Source organism: Nycticebus coucang, chromosome 22 (genome assembly GCF_027406575.1).
Source record: "Nycticebus coucang isolate mNycCou1 chromosome 22, mNycCou1.pri, whole genome shotgun sequence".
Classification (NCBI taxonomy): domain Eukaryota; kingdom Metazoa; phylum Chordata; class Mammalia; order Primates; family Lorisidae; genus Nycticebus; species Nycticebus coucang.
Window position 1 is genome coordinate 58,652,596 of NC_069801.1, and position 22,550 is coordinate 58,675,145.

Below are 22,550 nucleotides of genomic sequence, written 5' to 3' on the forward strand. Positions count from 1 at the left end.
TCAGACACATGTGCCCTGTACCATTTTCAAATCCATTTTAAGACGCCAGTATTTTTCAAAGTTACAGAAATATGAAACACTGAAGTTGGTGATTTCCTTACAGATGATCTGCTCCAGGCCCCATCATTTTCCAGATACGACTTTACATCGTATACTTCGGAATAAAGTGCATGTCATCTTACTAAAGCAGCACCTCCATGTAAGGAGGCCAAAGCCCAGGGAGACCAAAGACCTTGCAAGGCCCCACAGTGATCAGAGGCAGAGCGGGGCAGAGATGCAGGTGTCTGACATCAGAGAGGGAAGGGACTGCTTTGATATGTGGCTTAGGAAATGTGCACGTGGTTTCTATTTTACACAAGTGTTTTATAAAAGCCCAATAGCCATTAGATTCACCTAAATACATTGGAAACCTGATGGACAGAAACATGAATTCAAAAGTTTGCCTTGCAGAATTTATGTTCATGGACTGCCCTGCAGGTGTGTCTGTGCCTGTGTGTGTGTGTGTGTATGTGCCCGTGTGTTCATGTGCTGGGGTGCCTTTGTGTGTGCAGGTGTGCGCCTGTGTGTGCCTGTATGTGTGCAGGTGTGTGTGTACCTGTGTGTGTGCAGGTGTGTTGTACATGTGTGTGTATGTGCCTGTGTGTGGGTACCTGTTTGTTATGTAGGTGTGTGTGTGTAGATGTGTCTGTGCGTGCCTGTGTGTATGTGTGTGAGTGTAAAATCCGTGCTTCTGTCTATGCTCCTGGGCAGCCTTCTGTTGCCTATTTTTCTACCTTCTTTCTTTCACAATGCCAACAAAGGTCAAAATTCCCATCTACTTTTACAGGCTCACACTAAAGTGCTTCTCCATGAAACATGGAGCAGGGAGGACCTTTGATTTAAAGTTCAACATTTACATTTGTAATTTTGACTAATTTCAGTGCTTGCGTTAATTAAATTGAAATTGTTTAATTAGAATAAAAAATGTAATTGATCATTAGGATTAATTTGACCTGATAGGCTTTGTGTGCCTTTCTAGACAAATATTGTGAAATACAGTGAGAAGACAGCAGTCAGAGGTTTCACACGATGCTACCCTGTTTCCCCGAAAATAAGACCTACTTACAGGAAAGATAAGACGTCCCTGAAAATAAGACCTAGCGCATCTTTGGGAGCACACCTGAAAATAAGATGCTGTCTTCTGTCTTATTTTCGGGGAAACAGGGTAGTATCTGCCCATTGTTCTCTCTGTCATCTGGATAGGGCGAAATGTTGTTCTTTACGTCATTACCATTCAGCAAGAGCCTTGAGGTGTGTCTGAGTTGGCCTTTTCCTAAGTATTTTTCCTGTCTGAGTCTAAGGTGTACCAAACTCTCTCACACCAGCCCCCTCCTTTTAACCCCACTGTCCCCCCATTCCCCACCCCCACTGTCTTCCAGGAAGGCTGTTCTGTGTGCTACATCCCCTGGGCCTTGCATCACAGTGACCTTTGTAAACCAAGAACTGCCAGATGAAACTCCTTAGGGAATTCACTAATGCTTCTCAGCCCTGGGGTCAGCCTTGTCCAATCTGGACTGTCCCCTCTCACCCCTTCCTGGCTTCTTGCTTTGAGCAGGAACCAGGCACAGAATTAAGGTCCATAAGGAAGATGAGGGATCCGGATAAGTGACCCTAAGGACAAAGGAGGCCACTCCTGCAATTGCCTGTTGTGCTTCTAGGAAATAGCTTGCCTCTTCGTTCCATGCCTCCCACAGAGTTTGGTAAAGGCAACATGTTTCCAAAGTTAGTGCCCTCTGTTTCTGGGGAAAAAAAGTTACAGAAGGATGAAACAATTTTACCAGGAGAGTCAGCATAAACCCCGTAACATTGGATCTGAGTCTACCGACCGACACATTAACAAGTATAAAACCTTTTAAACTACCAACTATTAAATCAACATCAAATTATTTGTCTTCACAACAATTAGGATTCACGTGGATAAATTAAATCCTCAGGAAAATCCGCAAACCGTCTTGAGTTTCAAATTCCCCCCATTCACCATTTGGCCAGAGTTGCTTTAAAAAAAAAAAGTTGGCAGTTTTGTTTACTAGGTTTCCTAAAGCAACTCTTATTGGCCGGGGGCCAAAGGGCAGTGGCGAATGAACCAAAATTTGATCAATATTTATAAAAGAAGAAAAGAGAAATAAGAACTAGGAAAGAACATAAGATTCTCTGTCATTTGCGGTTGGCTAACCAACGTGGAGGTTATTTCATATACAAATTATCATCCTTCTGCAAATTGGCTAATCAGTCCTGGCCATAGGTCTGAGAAACTCTTAATGTTGTGAACCCCAATTCCACACAATCTCATAAGTAGAGATTATGCCACCCCCAAAGAAGCCAGTTTTGCCATCCATTTCTGCATAAAATCATCTAGATGGGTCTCAGTTTTATTCATGTCCTAGCCCAATAGAAGGAACTTCTAATTTTCATAGCAAGGGGTTTTATTTGGAAACATTCGCATTTGATTTGGTTTTAGAAAACCCTTAGTGTTTTTCAGCATTGAATGAGGCTGAGTTCAAGGGAGTAAATGCCTAGCCCATGGTCCTCACTCCTGCGGGCTGCTGTACCTACCCAAGAAAAGTAACTGCCTCTTACTGCACCCGGACAGACCAGGTTTCTGTCTCCCCAAGATGGAAAGGAATCCCCTGGCCCTGCCCAACTCCAAAAAAGAGCATCAGCTCTGCCCCCTGAAGCCGTGATTACAGTCCAGTTAGGAGACAGAATACTTCCATACATTAGTTCTTTTCATCCTCGCAACCACCATGCGAGGAAGGTAGGCTTACTCCCTTCTCAGTGCACACTGAGGCCCAGATAACACCCCAGACTCCCAGGCCATCAGCCCTCAGCCATGGAGTTTCTTCTCTGGACCCTCCAGAGCAGCACTTGACTCTTAAACTGTTTCTCTGACTCCTCCCGTACCACTGTGCGGGATTGCAGCCGCTGACCCTGGAGCACTGGCAATGCCTCGCCCTGTAGTGTTGCTGGGTGTGTTCACCTGTCAGGAAAGGCTGACCCACTATGAAGACACCGTGAGTCTGGGCACTGTCCAGAGGTAACAGTTACTAAGAGCATCACTGATGTGCTATGGCTGTACCATAAACTCAGATTCAGAGAGAGGTTGAGAGGCAGTATTCCTGGACCTTTTTCTCCCACTCCCTTTCCATGTCCGCCCACTGAAAACAACGGCTGCTTCCCCTGAGCTCCGGGACCCTAGCTTAGCAACAAGAGTCTTGACTTCACTGAGCCACGAAGTCAGGTTGGTTCTCTCTGAACATCTCAGAATCCCTCCCTCAGCCCTTCCTGGTTCTAAACCCAAAATAACCATTTCTTCCTCCCTGGTGTTTTACTGGCTAGAAAATCCCCGAGATCTTTTTGACCTCAAAAACCTCTTAGGGTTTTTTGATAAACATAATATGGGATCTCTTTGGGGTTGGGGAGATTTCTCTTCAAAACACTTTTTAACTTTATTTTCAAGGCAGAAAAAAAGGTTAAGCAAACCCTAGGTTTTATATATATTTGAAAAGAGTAAATATACGTTGACAATTTCCTCAAAAAGCCGAAAATATTTGCAGAGAAACTTGAGGTCATGGCTATGAAATCCTGGAACAGACATCTAGAATCCATCCTCCACCTTGTAACCGTAATGTGTATTTGAATGCCTAATAGGGGAAATTAAATAAATCCTGTTCTCTTGGTCCCCAATCCGTCTTTCTTTCTCCCCGTCCTTTCCTCTACAATCACGCTAAGGAAACTTTTGATCCTAACTCTGAAGCTTGGTGCTCAGCCTCCGAGTCTGAACTGCCTGAGAGAGCAGGGCAGGTTCCAACTGTAAGACATTCCTTCCCCAAGCCTTGGGAACTAACATGCCGAGCGGCAGAGTTCAGAGGGACACATGTAAATGAGGTTCCGTTATAAACTCCTGAGGAGTGTTTTATTTAGTTTAAACCTGAACTTGAACTCATAAACATGTTCCTGGAGAACAACGTGGAAAGACTGACGTGGTAGGACAGGAAGTCGTATTTTAGCTTAGTCAATTTACTTAAAGAAAATATTAAAAGTATTTTTTAGTTGAACCATCTTCTAAAATAGCACACGTTGGCATGTCTGTAAAATTTTTGTGACTGCAGAATCATAATGGAAGTGACTGTCATCTGAACTTGCCACCATTCTTGCAAAATAAGTAATAGGATCTCCTATCCATATGGTGGTTTAACAAGTAAAAAAGATTAAAAAGATGTTTAAGGATCCAGTAAACATACAGCAGTCATGCAATCTGTAATTGGCTTTATTAATTGATAATAAAATGATGGTGGCATTAGCACCGTGTGTGTGTGTGTGTGTGTGCGCGCGCGTGTGTTCCGAGTTTGTTCCTAAATCTCAGTTACTGGTAGAGCACTTAGCAAGTAAAATTTATCAGAAAACAAAATGAGAACGATTTTGTTTGCATGCTTGATTTTAGAAAACACATTTTTCATTCAGTTAACCTCAACAATCTTTGTGTATGAGATCTCCTCCATCTCAAAAGTCCTTACTAAACAGGTAACAAGAAATTAAATTTTCTGTGTTAGAATGATACTACCTCTCTCAGTGTTAGATCCCTGGCTGGGAAGGCGAGTGACTCTGCCAGTCACATATGTTGCTCACATTTCTAAATCATGGTAAGGTCCTTCCACATAGACTTGGCCAGTGCCGTGGGACACCACCTACACCTGTCCCCAGCCCCATGCTACCAAGAAACTTCCCCGGGAAATACTCAGGAAGAATCTAATGGTTTGTAGCAATGAATATTGCTTAGTTATAAATTTAATCCACAAATTTAGAAGGAAATAAATTTGAACATAAAAAGCATTTGCTGTTTCAGCATTAAAAAAAAAAAAAAATACTGTCATTTGAAACTGCAACCTCCCCCATGTGGGTTTGTTTTGCAAGTCACGTCTTAACAAAGACAAGTTTTGTTGCCATAAAACCCTAAATCCTATCACATTCTCAGAAGGAGGAGGAGGAAAGCGTGTTCACTGGTTCCCAACTGGGGCCTTTGGGAAAGTGACATAGAACTTTGGGCTTGGGAAGTCGCTCAGTTTTTACTCAGGGTTCTGGGCTCAGGTGAAATCCTGACATACACACACACAACCCCCCACCTAGAACATATAAGATGCTTGCTTTTTAGGTCAGTGTTTCAAAATCAGGTTCCGCCTTCAAGTTTGCTATTTCCTCCCACCAGTGCTGTGTAACTGAGGCGTCTTTTGCAGAAAAGTTCAGGTGGCCCCCTGAGGTCACCCAGACTAGGATTTGGAGCCCTGGCTCCATGATCTGGCTTTTTCCACGGTCGAGCCCACTCTGACCTCACTGAGGGACAGGATCTGTTTCACCCCTGCCAATATCACAGTATACTATGAAGGGGAAAGAGATGAGTCCTGGAACCAGTACCGTCTAAAAGCGAGTGTTCCCGGAAGCTAAAAAAAAAAGGAGCAGGAATAGGATCTGGGTGTAGTATCAGAGAGGTCTCGTGAGGTGCGGGGCCCCTCAGCCAGTCAGGGATTGAGCTAGAACGTGCCTTGACACGTCCAGCCCTCCAGGGCATCTCCCTGCTTGCTTGCTTTTCTCCTGAGTCCAGAACCTGAGACGCTGCCACTTCCTCTGCATTCTGCCTGAATTCTGTCTCTCTGCCCCACGTCTTTGGCTCCCTTCAGAAGCCTTCCATTCCAGCTGCTAAGATTGTGCTGTGCAGCCCAGCGCCACCTCTGTTCCTCCTCTTTCACTGGCAGGTGGAGTAGGAAGGGCTGTGGTCTGCACGTCCCTGGAGGGAGTAGGGTCCCTAATGCAGGAAGCGGGGCTCCACACAGGTGGAGAGGGAGAGAGACACTGAGGTGGGGAGGGGAGGGACTGACGATGGTGACCAGAGGAGGACAGCAGGGGCAGGAAGCAGATCAGGGCTCTGTGTGGAGGGTCCTGTGGGGGGGGGGGGAGGCCCAAAGGCAGCAGATAGGACCCTGGCAGTGTCCGAAGGGCTTCTCGGCCAGAAAGTCAGCTCGAGAATCAGTTCCTGGCAAAGGACCAGATCTTCTGACGTTCTATTACAGGATGTATTTGGGAGAAATTTTGAAATCAGTGGACTTTTTACTTTAATTCTGTTTTCCCCTTACTGGCCTTTTCTACCTACACAGTTCACGTGGTAAAATCTCCATGATCCATTGGCTGTGAAGCTGAGTCCTGTTTGGGAAGAGCAGGAGTGAGGGGCACGTCGTAGAATGATCATTATAATGTGGCCACGCTCTGCTGAGCTCCGGCCTCCACTCCCACGCCTCTCCTTTTAAACAAGAAAGGTTCCCTCCCTGGGCCACCATTGGGCTGGCCCCAAGTGTGACTGTCTGTGCTTGTTAGACAACAGGCATTTAATTAAAATTGGAATCCAATGTGTAGAAAACACATTTTTTTCATCTGATAGCTCCCCAGAGAATCATACTCCCCCCTTCCCCACTCTCCTCCACTCTCTGCCTGCCAAAAAAGGGTGGGGGGTAGGGAAAAGATTATTTTAATGTGAAAATCAAAAATTACAAAGGGCTAGGCTGCTTCTTTATTTTTGCCTTTGGGGCAGATACCAGCTGATAATAAAGCCAGTATTGTGTCTTCAGCCCAGAGCTGGCTTTTTCTATGGCTAACTTCCCGTATGGAAAAGGGTCTGTCCCATTTCAGGGCATTAAAATATAGCATTTAATGAATTTGTAACTGAAATCTTTCATCTTGGCTCTTGTGTGGCAGAAGGGGTGGCCTTCTGATACTCGTTGAACTTCGTGGAATCAGTAAATAACAAAAGAACAGATAATACACACGAGGCCTGCGTTGAAAAATAAAGCAGAGAAACACCATCCTCGTGGTGTTTCCAGGGCATGGCCGGGCCCCACCCAGAAAGTCCACGACCACATAGATAGGAACTCTGGACAATTTCATCGGGTCATTGTCCCCTTAATCTCCACACTGCACCTCAGATCTCAGGCAGCTTCCGTGGCGCGGACTCACTTTAATGGATAGAATCTATTTTTCATGAAAAAGCAGGAAATAAGCTGTCTCTTTCATAAAAAGATTTACAAAATGTAATCATTGTTGAAATATTCCCTTTGAACTGCCGTGTCCACGGGGGTCTCCGGCTCCCAGAGTCCTGCTTCATTAGAGCCCCTCATAAGCAGCTCCAAAAGGGCAGGTAGGCTGGTGGGGCCCGGCTTTGATGTCTTGAATGAATGAAAGAAAAGCACAATAAAAAAGAGCTGTTGATCAAGCATAAAATACTCTTTAAGCTGACAGAATAGCAGCGTTAACACACCCTAAGCTGCTTTTAGTTTTTCCCTTTTTTCCTCACATTTTCCTGTGCTTTGTGTACAGTGGGGGTTTGTATTTTATAAGAAGTCTCTGATCTATGTAGTATGCCATTCGCTAACAAAAACCAAAATAGGATTGTTTCTGTCCCACTTGGTTGCCTGACTACTCCCTCCCTTCCTTCCCCTGCCCCCTCCGCCCCTCACCCCCAGCCTCCAAGGCGTGCAGTGTAGCCTCCAAGCCGAGGGCCCAAACGCTGTTCATGAACCTGAGCCAACTCCTTTTGTGTTGTTGGTCTCACTGCTCTGATTTTAATACTGCAATTAAAGACAGATTTTTATTTTCTCAAGAACTTTCTCTTGCAACTGGAAAAATGGAACTGACATGGCTGTTACTTTTAACTAAGAAGTTATATCATTAAATAAGAGAAAACTGCCTTGGAGAGCAATTGCTTTCTTGGGGAACTGTAGGTCTCCTGTGGACTGTGAGGGAGCCAAGGGCACCTTTGGTATCAGCCAATCCTTCTACTCTGGATTTCTGGTTTTCTGTACCTACCCCTTCCCGTAAAAACTGATAAAGTTATCCCATTTTCTGGACTCTAAAATTGAGACTCAGAGGTTCAGCTAAAGATCATTTGACCAGTGCACAGCGGCGCTGGATTCCTGCCGTTCAAACTCCAGAGTCCTGGCTGATGCCCACCTGCACACAGCCTCCATTATGTCTTCAGCGCAGATGCCTGTGGCCCAGAGTGCAAGCTTTAATCCAGAAGTCTTTGATTTCATGAAGTAAAAGACTTCTTGATGAAAATGTAAAAGGAGACCAAAAGAAAAATGTACCTGTTGGGAAGAGAGATGCTAGGGCAAGCCGAAGTCTGGTGAGAGATTCAGACTTTAGAATGATGATCAGAATCATTGGGTTGTGAGTGTGCTCTCAAGGTTTGAAGGTGCTGGATGGCTTATTGGATAGAAAGATTAGTGTTTTCCCATCTTGAGGTTTGAACCAAAACGGAGGTCTTGGCCAGGAGCAGCCCAGCCGTTCTCCAGGAATCCGTGGTTTGGACAACTCCTCCAGGCCGTAGTGAGCCAGCAGCAGTTCATGTCACAAAACTGGTGCCCAGGCTCTGTCACAGTCGGCCGCAGTCGGCCCTGTGCGGCAGCTCTGGAGTCGAGACTGTCTGGAGACATCCCTCACAGAGCCTGCCTGTCACTGTGGGAGGTGTGGACACGCGGGAGGAGGATGGGGGAAGTCATCTACACGTGGCCAGATGCCTTGCTTTGCCCTCCTTGAGGTGTCCCCAAGCTTTGAGAGCCTTGGGTGCAGCTATTTCCCCATCCTCCCTGTAGTTATCAGCATTCCACAAAGGGCTGCTGTTTTAGACACTGGTGACGCCACAACCGAGAGGATAGTCTGCGTTTCAGGGAAGAAAATAGGTAATTACAGTTTAGTGACTGTGAGAGGCGAACTCTAGGGGGAAAGGCCCCAAGAAACTCCTCAGAAGAAGGGCTGTCTCATCAGAGAACCTAAGGACTAGCAAGTGGGGGCAAAGCCCAGAACAGAGGTCCAGCAGTGTCCAGGCCCAGCAGGGAGAAAGCCTTTGGCACTGGGAGATCTGGAGGAAGTTTGACACAGCACAAGTATTGAGTGCAAGTGGTGGAAAGATAAGACTACAAAGGTGAGCGGGCCAATCCCAGCCCATTACTGTTTTAATAGTTTCCTGTACAATAAACAAGTCTTGGTTTAGAGCTATTGAAACAGGCTTTCTTTAATTAATGAAATAAAATCAGACAAGAAAAATGACTACAGAGATCAAAGCCCAAGGCTGGAAACACCAGTAACTAACACCTGTGTACAACATGTCAATGTTTTCAGAAGAAACCTGTGTGAATCCCTGCTTTCCTCCCGTGTAAGGCAGAGTGGTGGTGACAGCAGTCCTCTGTGGTTCCAAGGACAGGGACTGGCCTACTGGAGGTCACACAGCTAGTCAGTGGATAAAGCAGGAGGCAACCCTGGGCGCTTGGGACTCTGGACACCCAGCCTCATCCTTCCACCTGTTTATGAAGATCCTGCGGGGAGAACAGAAAGGTACCCAGAATCCTGAAGGGTACAGAAGTCTAAAATCCAACCCCTCTTCCCGCTAGGAAATAAAGCCCGTAAGGGCAGTGGCACCATGCATTGCACTCTTTGTACACCTAGAACCTGGGCCCTCGTGCTTCCTGAAGGAGTGAGGGAATAAACGCTCCCAACTGGTCTTTACCGATGGGCCAAGTGAGAGGCATACTCTGACACCTGCACTCCCATTGTATAAGAATGGGGGAAAGGAGATACCGGGCCGTTGGCTAATTTGCCAAGGACTATTCATTTTGGCCAAACGGTGGACTTTAATTCACCCAAACAAGAGCAGGAAGCCAAAATGACTGACTGGATTAGTGTGACCCAGCAGAGGTAACCTCTCCTCAAGAGATGACGCAGAATGGTGACGGCCACGCTCGCACTGCTGGCTGATGGGCTGGCGAGTCCTTTTGGGGGTTGCTGGGGTGTTGGGCGGTGAGGGTGGGAGGCCCCTGTTCTTTCCTGTTCCCATTTTCTGTGTGTGAGTGTCCTTAAGTGACCCACCTGGCCGGGAGAAGAAAGCCAAGTGTCACGCCCAGTTCTGGATTCCACATTAACAGCCTCCTTCCGCAGTGTTAAACTTTGCCCTCAAGGCCTTTTGTTTAACTTTTTAATTTGAAAAACAGATTCTGTTGCGGTCAGTCTGTTATGCCCTTCCTGCGCCCCACCTGGCACCCTCTCCTTTTTTTTGGCTAAAGTAAAATATAACTATCTCAAACAAACATTTTACTTTTTCTCTTTAAAATGTGCATCCTGCCTGCTTAGTGAAAAGAGAACGTAACAGGCTTGTTTTAAAAACTAGTTATAAGTATTGGGATGATACCTGTGTACTGAGCAACTGGGTCCAGTGCTTTTATCGACCTGTGGTCAGCAGCCTCGGGGCCAGGTTTTGGAAGGTAGCCCCTGTTCTCCGAGTCCTGTCTGTGAGGCATGAGAACAGGACCTTGGCACCATCAGAGGTACCTGCTGCCTTTTCTGGCCCCCTGTTCAGGACGCAGCCGGATAGGTATTGTTTATGGTTCATAAAACCTCACTACTGTGAGTATTCCAGAATCCCACCAGAATTGGATTCTAACTTTCATGGAGCTGTAAATTAAGGGGCAGGAAGTGTGATAAAACTCCTTAGAGAACTGTGGGGGGGGGGGAGTTGTGTTGCAATGGTTAAATGAAATTTTATAAGCACATGCAGCATGGAGCTGTTTTGCATTACATGAGTTGAATACCTTGGAGACCCACATCTGCCGGCACGTTATTAAATCCTTAGTCAGCACTTTCCAACCTGATGAGATTACTTCTTCATTTGACGGGAGAAGGGGAAGCTGAGCTCTTGTGCTGGGCTGCAGACTTCTTTTATGTTTCACCTTGAATACCGAAAGAGGACAATTACCCTCTTCCCCCTGCCCCCAGCAGCACAATCCCAAACTTTAGACCGTTGCAAATATAACTGATTTTATGCAACTGGAGCCTTTGTGGGAGTGTGGATTTATGGACCTCCAGAGCAACTATAACTGAAAGTTCCTTATGAAAAGTAGATCAAAGCTCTCTGTTTACTTCCTTAATGTAAATGTCTCAAGATAACATCACCTTACACTGTGTTGTAATGGTGCCCTCACTGCAGATACAGGACAGGGATTACTTTGTAGTCCGTTTGAATACAGTAGGTTAGATTAAGGGGCTATAAATCAGGAAGGAAGAAACTATATGAAACCCAAGATGATGTCAGTAAATCTCTGAAGACGGTTTTCTGACTCTCCATAAATAGATTTTTGTTTAACGTGTCAGCATTTTCCCGAGTGATTTGCTATTCAATCCCAACAGTTTAATAATCTCAGATTTCTTCTATGTTTTTCTTGTATGGCCCGAGGAGGAAAAATGCAGAATCATTCTTCAATTAATGTTTTGAAACTTGCACTGCTTGCCTAATAGAAATTATAAGAAGAGATCACAAGAGAAAGATGGGCTTTTCAAATGTTATCTCCTCCATCTGGTATTATTAGCAGTTCATGGAAGTTTATAGAAATCCGTGGGCTACGACTTGTGTGGTTACCACACTCCTCAGGCCGGAATTATGGGTGTCTTCAGCCCCAAACTGGTCATGAGAACATCTAGTAAAATGAATGATATTTTTAAATTATTATTATCAGAGCTGTTTACCTACCATCTCTACAAATAAATGGTTTCATCATAGAGGCTTCATGCATTCAAAAAAAATTCCCGTTGTGGTTTCCCCTAACCCACTTCCCATGCTTGAAACCCTTGGTCAAGTAGCCAAGGTTAATTCTCATGAAGATTAGTGTGATGTTGAAATAAGTACTAATGGTCAAATTATAGGAGTGAAAAAGTTTAAGAATAGGTTTTGGTTTGGGCCTGAAAGGGTTAATTAAGGTTTTTTCACGGGTTATTAAAGACCCCCAACCTGTACCTTCAGGAGTCATATTGACACCCCACCACAGGCCAGCTCTGCCCCTCTATTGAAATGTTGCTGGTCAGAGCACAATAGCCTTCTGTGTCTGCAAATCATTGCTAAAATCATCTCAAGGAAAAAAAAAAGTTCGAAAGCTTTAACGTTAGACAAAAGCCCAAGAGTTGCAGTGTGCAGCTCAAAAACCCAGAGTCAGCAACTTCTATTGATTAAAAACTAACCTTTAAAGTAACTCTGAGAGTGTGTGGTTAGCATTTAAATTTAAACATGTCATGAGTTGATTTGTGTTACTGAATACCAACTCAGAAGGAGTAGCATTCACATTGCATTTTTTTTCTAATTCCCTTAAGCAGCTAAAGTATTTCATGAAATGTCAATAGGGCAAAAAGAAAAAGTGGGGGGGAGGGGGCAGTGCTGGGCCTGCAGCCTTCTTTCCCATGCAAATATTCACCCCCCCGAAAGAAAAGTGTGGAGAGTGAAACACAATAATTAGTCCTTTGTCTAACTTTCCCAAGTGCTAGAGAAAGACAGATTAATTAAATATACAACAGTGTTGGTTTTTGGAGTGGGGGGTCTCGCTTGCTGTGTAGGTCATAAATTAGGCAGAATAAATACTTCAGTGTGTTTGCTGTGGAGCTGCTACGTCAGAACCACTGGCAGGTTGGTGGGAGGAGAGCAGAGGGTTTCTTGCTAATGATAGTCACGTCTGGGTCTGTCTGGTTGCTAAGAGCAACCAGACATGATGTAACACCAGGATGAACTTGAACTTGGGGGGCTTGAAAGGAGAACAATAGACCAGAGCAATCAATAAAGCCTATTTCAGTGAAGGATTACAGAGCTGATGTGGGTAACCTTGTCGGCAAGGCACATACTGAATAGCAAGATGTGTGAAGAAACTTTCTTTTTCTTCGCTTTGCTTTTTGAGAGAAGTGCAGAGGCACAGCAGATTTTTGTAGTGCCCCGAGGTCTCATCCAGAAGCCGTGGTGTGGAGGACTGCTCCCCCTGCTGACTGGCGGGGTCCCAGGCCTTTGCTTCAAGAACGACCACAGTGTCCGATTTAAGAAGTCCGGGATTTCACAACTGACTTAGAAAGTGTGAAAGCAGACTCTGCAGGCAGCATTCCCCTCACCCGGAGCACGGGGGAGGAAGTGGCTCTAACGCGGACCAGAGTCAGCTCTTAGGAGAGGCCTGCAGAAAGCACCCCGGAGCTGCTTGCTCTGGCCTTCCTGTCCCTCTTCTCTTTCCTTTGTCCCGTTAGATTTAGGCCGTGTGTATTTGCCAGGATGGTTTCCTTTCAGGACACAAGAGACTTGATTGTGCTCCTCCATGAGTGTGTCAAAGAGTAACATTGAAAAGCACACAGGATGAGTCGTTTTTTGGTTTAGGCTTGGGTTTTTTAAACTCATGTGGAAATCAAGGGTAGCCTATATGACCAGGAAATCCTATACCAGCCTCCATGTAGCTGTCATTTGGCCATTTAGTCCCTGGGGATCACGCGAGTCCTTACTTTACCTAATTGAAACTCTTGAATAGGAATGAGCCTTCACTTGACTCTGAACCAAACCAAACCAAACGCGGCCTTTTCTGATAGATCACTTTCGAGACAAATCGACTATTTTTCTGTGAATAATGATAAATGTAGTGAGCTTATCAGGATTTTTCTAGAGAAAAGTTGGCAAAAGCCATATACATTTTTATTTCACTGGAGAAACTAACTCTGATATTGCTCCATAATTGGTCAGTTTGTTTAGCTAGCAGAAAAAGAAATAGCAGGTAAGGAGACATATGACCGGGCACTTGCCACTACAGATTTTGAAAGTAAAAGATAACCAAACAACTGGGCCCAACAGGCACACAGAGGTGCTAAATAAATGTTGCATGAACAAAAGCACAAATTAGGAGTATGCAGTGGCCTCATTTTCCCTTCAAACAACATCGTAGTCAATAGGGTAAAATGTTAATACTACTTAAGTATTATATGTCATTTTTGAAAATGTTGCTTTAGAAATCTCACACATACAAAGAAACAGCATGCAAAGGAAATGTTGTGACTTGCCCAGAATTATCCAGGAGGGCTCGGGCAGCACTTTCCCCACTCTGCCTATACTTACATTACTACTGACCATCTGTGCCTGTTAAAAAGAGCGCCGTGATCACATCTGCGTGCCTAGCCCTCATTTAAAAGGAGATGTGAAAATCGCTAGGGTAGCCGCTTGGTGCCACGTGAAACCTCTGCATTCCTTCAGCTCTTCCTCGTTGGGAACATTCTACATTCAGGCACTGGTTAGGCACTGAGGACAGGAGGACAAGCAAGATGTCCTGCCCTCCTGCACCTGCCCCCACCAGAATACAAAACCTGTGTTTATATTTCAAGAGAACAGAAACCTTTCATCGTGTAGGACACACTCAGAACACTGGCAAACCCCGGTGAAGACAAGGACTCTCCGTTTGGAGGAGCGGGGTCCGTTTCAGTCGCTATTATTGGTCGTTCCTCTACTTTTCCCATCAAATCCCTCCTTCATCTCCACCTTAGACCCCACTGTCATAACTGGAAAGGCCACGTCTAAAATACGCTACTTTATAAATCATCCTTCTGATTGTACTTTTCTTTTTGTTTTCCAGTCCTGGTACCTGGGATAAAAGTTGCAGTGTCCCACCATCCACCAGACAGACCACCTGACCCCTTCTCAACTCTGTAACACGGATGCAGCCTCCACCCAGCGCAGTTACAATTTCACTGTCAGTGGAAGGGGGACAAACACCGATTCAGATCAACTCGTACATGGAAACAGAGAGCATTATGGTCAAACAGCAAAGGCCATAACCTTTTGGGATTTTTTTTTTAAATACTTTAGGGACTGTTGTAATTTCTCATATGGTGCTGGAAATGGTCGGGCTTTGTAACCTTGGAAGTGTTTCCGTGGTAGCAGGAGCATTAGGTGGCGTGGCTAGCGGAAGACGACCCTTGCTCACTGACTCCCTGTTGTAACACACTTTCCTTATGGGGCCCGGCTGTTTCACAGTATTTCATGAATTTGCCCACGCAGGTGTGATCCTCCTTGACCATTCAGGGGACACATGGAGAACTAAATCTTTTGTAGTAGCTGAGATCTGCAATATGTAACTTACGGGACGGTCAAAGGGCAATGTTTTTCTGTAACATATTGGAAAAAGAAAATGCCGTTTATGTTCCTTTTTTATTTTTTCTTTTAGTTTGGTTTGGTTCAGCAGTCAGCAGTTAATTATATGACATGGCCCGCAAGGACAACGAATCCACCCACATTGCAGAACAATTCCGAAAATGGCAAACTACTACTACTACTACTACTATTCAGTTTTGTAAAAGTTTTGAAATGCTGCACTTAACATTAAAAAAAAAAACAAAAAAAAAACAAAAAAAAAAAACATTTTTTCAACAATTTCAACAATGACACAAAATTCACATGGGAATGGGGAAGATGGTCTGTTTTGACAGAAACTGACAGGAATCAATCAAAACAATCGAATTTTGAATTGAGTAAAGTGCAATTTCATTGGATAGCTAAATATCTTTGTAAGATAGAGATTGTTGAAAATTCTATTTTTGTTTTTCAAGTCCTTTCACCCCAGGACTCTAAATTATTGGGGTAAAAAAACAGCCTTGCAAGAAAAAGGGGAGCTATTTTTGCTTTTTATGTTTTTTATTATTAAACTTGTATCCCTTTAAAAAGAAGGAAAATTAAAAAAAAAACAAATCTAATGGTGCTTTTACCACAATATGTTAACTACATTTAAATGCTAATTATTTTCTGTTATCAAAGCACATAACTAAAATGAAATCATGGTATCTGTTAATTTTATAAGCTAGCAGTCACTCTCATGGGTTATGCCAATTCTGAAAATTTTTACATGTATCTGGCAACATAGGATTTATCAGTTATCAGACACCTCATGGTACCAGAGATTGTCCAGCAGTTTTAAAGACCTTTGCGTCCCTGAACTGGGCTATGGGAAAAAAACAAATAATAATAACAACAATGAAACCAATACTGACATAAACGCTGGTGCCCATTCCGATCAAGGGTACTTGTTAGGGGAAAAAAAAAAAAAACAGTTTGCACCTCCAAACATCCTGTATCTTATGTAAAAAAAACAAACAAACAAAAAAAAAACCCCACAGAAACAAAAACAAAAAAAAGTGCAAGTGATTTTTTCTACCAGACAGCGAAGCACCCCTTTGCTTCCCGTACAACTTCAAGAAGGTTTCCTATACTATACATATATATACGTTCTGGTTGGCAGGCCCTGCTGATCAGAGAGTCTCTGCATGTTCTAGTGTTAGTAACTAATTTTTATATAGTTAATGTAGGATAAAGTAGAGTGCATTAAGACACAATATTGTAATCCCTCCTCTAGGCACTTGCCTTTAAACTATGTTTTTCAGCCCTTCAGAAGGGCTCTACTACTGTCCTGTACAATCAAGTAACTGAAATTCTTGGGAAGACACTTTGCTCCTCATCTTCCCCCCCCCCAAACAATGTTGTTTTGTTTTGTTTTTTTTCCTTAATTTGCACGAAAACAAAAATTCCATATCAATGTGCCTTGCCCTGGATAGCGATTATTTGTGGAATTGTTGCACATGATGCTCCTCTTTATTGAAAGGGGTTTTTCCCTCGTCAAGCATTTGGAGACACTTTTTGTAAATGTGACTTTTATGTCAGCCATCGTCAGTTTCAACACCTAGAACTAAGTAGGAAGTTAGCTGTTCCGCAGATAGGAGTCGTGTTTGTTGTCCTGTACGGTCGGTGGCAGTGCTATTCTGAGATCTGTAGATGCTTAGAATATCAGTATTTTGGATGTTGCTGCATTTTACAATTTATTTGGAGTCTTCCTTTATTTCCCTCCCCCTCCCCAGATATATGAAAATATGCAATACCTGCTTATATCATGTAGGAAAGCTTAGCAATTATTAATTTTTCTTTCTTTTTTTTTTTTATTTGACCAAAGTCGGTGCTGCACTCGACGCAGTTGTTTTAGGTGTTTGTCTTTGTACTTTTTTGTGATTTTTGAATGCACGCACGCAGGAAGGGCTCCTCTTAGAGAAGCAGTCAAACTGTGAAGCACTAAGCTGACCCTGCTTCAAGCAATTTTGTTTTTACAACTGTTCCTTTCACAAGCAAGCCTTAAAAAAAAAAAAAAAGACAACTTCCTTTTTCTTCAGCTCCCACACCCCATTTTTCTTAGCAGACTGCAGTCAATCCACATTCAATAAAAAGTATATAATGCCCATTTTTATATGCACGTTTTTAAACTTCCAAGTTCTGAAAATTGTTTACTGGTTATCTCTATTTAAGGAAAAAAAAATAAAATAAAACATTTTGGATTTTCCTATGTGTCTGATAAGTGGTTGAGTAGTCGTTTGGCTCTGTCGTACGGTGTGACTGTCAGTGTATGGTGTCACTTCTCTAGCCAGCCAGCATACTTTGCCTTCCCCTATAGCACTTAGCTGGGCATTACTTTATTATGACATATGTGCACTAAAAAAAAAAAAAAGGAAAAAAAGAAAAAAAAGAAAAAATTGCAGCTTTCAGTGCTTCACAGTGAAGGGAAAAAAGCCTAGACAAACATTTTGTCAGAACCTTGGAATAAGCCAAGGTATTACCAGTAAATTGGTTGTATATACAATAAAATTGCACCCTTTTTTAAACAAAACAAACTAAGCAATAGTTTGGGCAGTTTTAGTTGTTTTTAGTGAGCATGTTGTCATGACTGCAAAGAGAGAGAATAAACTGCCCACTCAGAAGATATGTAATTTGTATTGTTGTATAGTTTTATTGATTACACTGATTTAGCCTACCCTATTTTATAATGCAGGACTTTTGTAATGTTGTTTAAATGAGGAAAAATTTCTGTCAAATTAGCCTAGTGAAATTTCTGAGTGTTCATTATAAAGGCGGCGTTCATAGAATTCCTTTTCTTTCCCTCCTCCCCACCCCTCTTTGGGAACTGGATTTAAGTTTAAAACTTTCCTGTTTCCTTTTTTTTTTTTTTTGTAAGTATTTAAATACAGTTATTTTTTTTTTCTCTCAATGGTATAGCATATTCCTATGCTTGAGAAGTATAGGTCTACTGAAAAACCATTGTAAATGGACGTTACAGGTATGCTGTATTTTTGAAGGTATTTTGTTGTATTAAGTTTGATGAAGCTAAAATTAGGAAACTCAGAACAGATGTGCAGGAAAAAGAAATGTTTTAAAGGCTTTAAAACATTAGGGAGGCAGACTAGGGTGTTAATGAACAGGGGTTAAGTATTAAATACACTAAGTTACATTTTTTTATTCATGTTTCATTGTCCAGAAAGCAGCAGGAAATGTAGTTCAGTTGTTGATCAAACAGGAAAAAAAAGAAACACCCACAATATGAGTGTTTTGCTTTTTAGACTAAAAGCCTAGCAGAGATGTTTAAGGAAGACTTTGCTACCTGGGGTGTGTAGACAGACAGACTGAGAGCTATCGGCATTTGAAGGCCCAGACCTTGATTCTGAAACACATTTGAATTTTTTTTCTCTTCCGTCAAATGGCATTAACAAGCTAGATAAAGATAAGCCCCTCACGTGACTCGGTGTGTTTTTTCTTTGGGAACTGAAATCCGAGGCATGGACACTGAATCTCACCATTTTTCTATCTACTTTTCTTTCTGGCCCCTCTCCCTGCCATGGAAACCCCCCATTTCTGACCGTTGGCGGGCAGAGGCCCTCTTGCTAACGCCTCCCCCACCGTCCCAGCAAGTCTTTTCCTTTCCTCTGAGGTTTGAACTGATGTTTCTGCTTCTTCACACCTTGGCACGATGGTCATTGTCAGTCCACCTCCCAGCCCCTGCTCTGCCATCAGGTGTGTGCTCTGAGCAGGGCACCAAGGTCACACGTCCCGAAACTTGTGTTCTTCATTTTCTGACAGTCAAAAGTGTGAAGAAACTCAGACTTCCCAGAGCCACATGGTTAGTCAGCCCACGGGCATATGCAAAACCCATCTCAAAAGTTTCTCTTTCACTTTTTCAAATCTTTAGTCCCCATATACTTTGAATTCTATAATTACAGAGTCATTAACTATTTACAAAACGTGGATTAAGAAACATGGTTTTTTTCCCTGTGATTATTTTTGGGGGGGAGAAAGGGTTTCTGAGAATGTCATTTAATGTACTTGGCATCACATCTCTGGAAGTATCTTTGTCCATAATGGTGATGGCTTCTGTCTATTCTCTCTCTGGCTATTCTTTGCTTTTTTCATTCTTTTCCTTTCTCTCTTTTTTCCTTGAGTAGCAGGCCTCCATAGAACAAATCTAAAACAACCGGCATGGTAATGTAAGGAGAGCTTTAGTGGCACCTCACAACCCACCCTCGGAGACCTGTCCTCAGACAGTCTCGGAAAGCTGCACTGCCCCTCGGCACGGCTTTCACTGAAATAGGCTCCCAAGGCCAAGCCTGTCTGGGAGCCGATGCATGTATTTACTGTTTGACAGTGAACCCCCTCTGCCTTCTCCACGTCCAAGGCTGTGCATTTGTCTAATTAGCGTCATGTATGTTTTCCTTTTATTTTTTCCAATAAAAAAAGCAGTGGGATGAAAATTGCTTTGATATATAGCAGGTAACATTGAAGCTATTCCATAGCACTTAACTGTAGTGAATACTGTGTCACCAATTTTGAAATCAATTTAATGTTTAATGCAAATCCATTACATGGTGCTATTACAGGCTGACAAAATGATTTACACAAATGTGACAACTTGGGCTCAATTCACTCTGCTTTCCAACAGTGTAAATGCATAGCAGTGTTTATCTGCATGAGAACTATGCACTAATCTATCTGAAGAAAAAAAACTGTATCAACTTTGGTATCTACTTTCCGTTTACTTCAATCCTTGCCTTTTTGGTCATTATTATGATGCCAGCTTTAGGACAGAAAGAATTATAAGAAAACCAGCATAATACCTGATATATTAAAATGTAGTGCCTGTGAAATCTGTATTATATTGCTCTTCGGAAGTAAGATTTTTTTCTACACCGGTAGCCTTTGCTGTCTGTCAGGACCTTCCGGTATAGGTGATGTAAAATAACCGTACAATATTAATGCATGCCGTTCCATAATGCTTAGTGAACTGTATGAATAGTACTCAAAGTTATGTTAGTCTTTTTTTCTGACTTGGTTCTTATCAGCTAGGTTTAAAGGTATTTCACTGAGAACGCAAATTCTGTCTTTTCTTGATTTCAGCTGTTTTCAGTATTTTGGAGGTATACATTTACTTAAATTTCAGTATTACTTGTGTTTTGTTTTTTTGTTTTTGTTTTTGTTTTTTTGTTTGTTTTCCTTTTCCTAGGGGATAAGCATGGGTGTTTGATTTCAGAAATCAGTACCTGGTGAGATTTTTGTCTCAAAACTACCCTTTGAATGTCAAGAACTCTGTTACGAAGACACTCTGAGAACATTTCTACGTGAGGGATCCTTCCCTTGACCCTCGACTGAAGCTATGCCAATACTGGACTGTTTCTTAATGGACAAGGTTCAGCCAGGTACCCATGCTGGTCCGTCTTCACACCAGACCTCCTCATGTTAAAAGAAAAAGAAAAAAAAAAATCACGTGGCTATTTAGTTTCATGCACAGTTGCAATATTTTCTTCAGAAATAAAACTCTGTACAAACTTTGGGCCCGATTCATAAGAAAAAAGTTTGCTATTAACACGGGATTTTTTAAAAAAATACTCCTTTTGGCCTAAATTTGAAACTACTTTCTTCCCAAATTAAATAAATTTCATCTCATTTCTCCCCCTAAGCCAGCACCCATCTGCCTTTTATTCTCCCAAAGGGTTATATGATCTCGATTAGGAGGATGGGGTGGGAGGAGCAGATGCTGGAGGTGCTCAGAAAGACGAGGGGGACCCCCCACAGCGGGCGGGAGAGCAAGTGGGTGCAGCATGGGGGTGGGACCTCATCTGTGTGCCAGGCACCCTACGTCTCACACACGGATTCATTGTGCTATTTGATTCAAAAAACCAAACTTCCAAAATGTGTCTGAACCACAGAGTATGCAGTGCAAGTGCTACCTCTGATCTAACCAGAGCCCCTGCCCAGCAGAAAGCACCCACCACGTTACACAATGTGAACTTCCCTGTGTCTACAGTGGTTTCAAGGACGAATAACGGCCAAGATATTGGGCCATTTTTCCTGCTGTTTTATACTCAACTTATTAAAATAGCAAAAGCTTTCTTTTTCCTTTTCTTATTTTCTAAATTTCTATTATTATTTTCTAAATTTTTATTATTATTAATTTTTTTTAGTAATAGTCTGTAAATTAGCCTTTTGGGGTTTGGGTTTTTTTTTGTTTGTTTGTTTTATTTTGTTTTTTTAAACACTTCAACGTAAGGTCCTAGGCCGCTAGGTCTGCTGGGATGGGGATGTGAGGGAGCTGCCTGCTCCGTCCCTTCTCCCTGGTCTCAGCCTGTCATCTCTGCCCTGCAAAGGAATTTGGTCCCCTCACCACTGAGGTACAGACTAGACTAGACTAGGGGCTTTCCTAGGTTATAAAACAGCGGTTCTCAACCTTCCTAATGCCGCAGTGTATTTTCATTGTTAAAAAGGGGTCGCAACCCACAGGTTGAGAACCGCTGTTCTAGAAGGTCCTTTAGAAAGACTCCCAAAGGCAAACACATGATCGATCCCCCACCCAGTCCTCAGCCCTGATCTCTCCCCAGAATAAAGTTCCAGGGGCTTTTTCCCACCACACAGGAAAATCTATCCACTCTAAATACCTCCATTTTTCATTTCAAATGGTGGGGGCAGGGAACTGAACCCTTCCAGTCGCGGTCAGGGATGTGTTGTGAAACTCGACAACCCCGTGTTAATAACGTGATCTGAAATTCGTTTTTATGAGCCGGGCCCCGTGCCTCTAGGATACTTGTACTGACTCTCATAGTTACCCTTTTAGTTTTACTGTGTTCTGTGAAAATTTGTAATTGGTTGAGAATCACTGTGGGCGTCCATTCTTATTCAACTAAATCTCCACAGGTTTTCTGAGCTGGTGTGGATTAGTTTAACTCTTGTATTCAACCATTAGTGCTACCACCTTCTCACATTACAATACAATTACTGGAAGCAAGTACTGCATTTCCTATACAACAAAAAAGGAAAAATAAAAAAATTGCTAATGCTACAGAGGCTGTGTCGTCATTTGCTTTACATCAGGCCCAGGCGGTTGAGCAAGTCTTACGGGTGTGGGTTGGAAGTTCCCCCAGAAGATGGTCCTGTTATCCCACGAAGTCTGGCAGGCACGGAGCATCCTTCACCGTGTTCTCATGGGCAGTTTTGTTTTTTTTTAGCTACTTGCACAAATCCAGGACTTCACCCTCACATTGACCTTCCTACATGCCTGATGCTGTTTTAAGGGCCTCATTTATTGTATCAGGTAGGCCCCCCTAGGAGGTTTCCAGGACACTGGGATGCAGCCGCCACCTCCGGAGCAGGGAAAGCAAAGGAAACGTTGTGCTGCCAGGACTTAGGCCCACGAGTGGGGACACAACAGACATCACGCAGCTGACAGGTGATCAATTTTGAAGGGTATCACCATGAGGGTGGGGACACCACATGGCTGGTGCTCAGCCCTCTGAGAGGACATGGGGCACTGGTGTTGATACTACCAAGGGAGAGGAAGTTAACA

At 43.2% G+C, this 22,550-nt stretch overlaps 1 protein-coding gene across 3 annotated transcripts in view; it reads left to right on the top strand.

Moving 5' to 3' along the window:
* Positions 1–22,046, top strand: part of NFIA (nuclear factor I A) — a 406,685-nt gene extending 384,639 nt beyond the window's left edge. For all 3 annotated transcript variants that reach the window (XM_053576699.1, XM_053576701.1, XM_053576700.1), the window contains one exon: positions 14,487–22,046. In XM_053576699.1, coding sequence (XP_053432674.1) covers positions 14,487–14,504 — 18 coding nt within the window. In that variant the 3' untranslated portion in view covers positions 14,505–22,046. The remainder of the gene's footprint in view (positions 1–14,486) is intronic.
* The last annotated feature ends 504 nt before the right edge of the window (positions 22,047–22,550 follow it).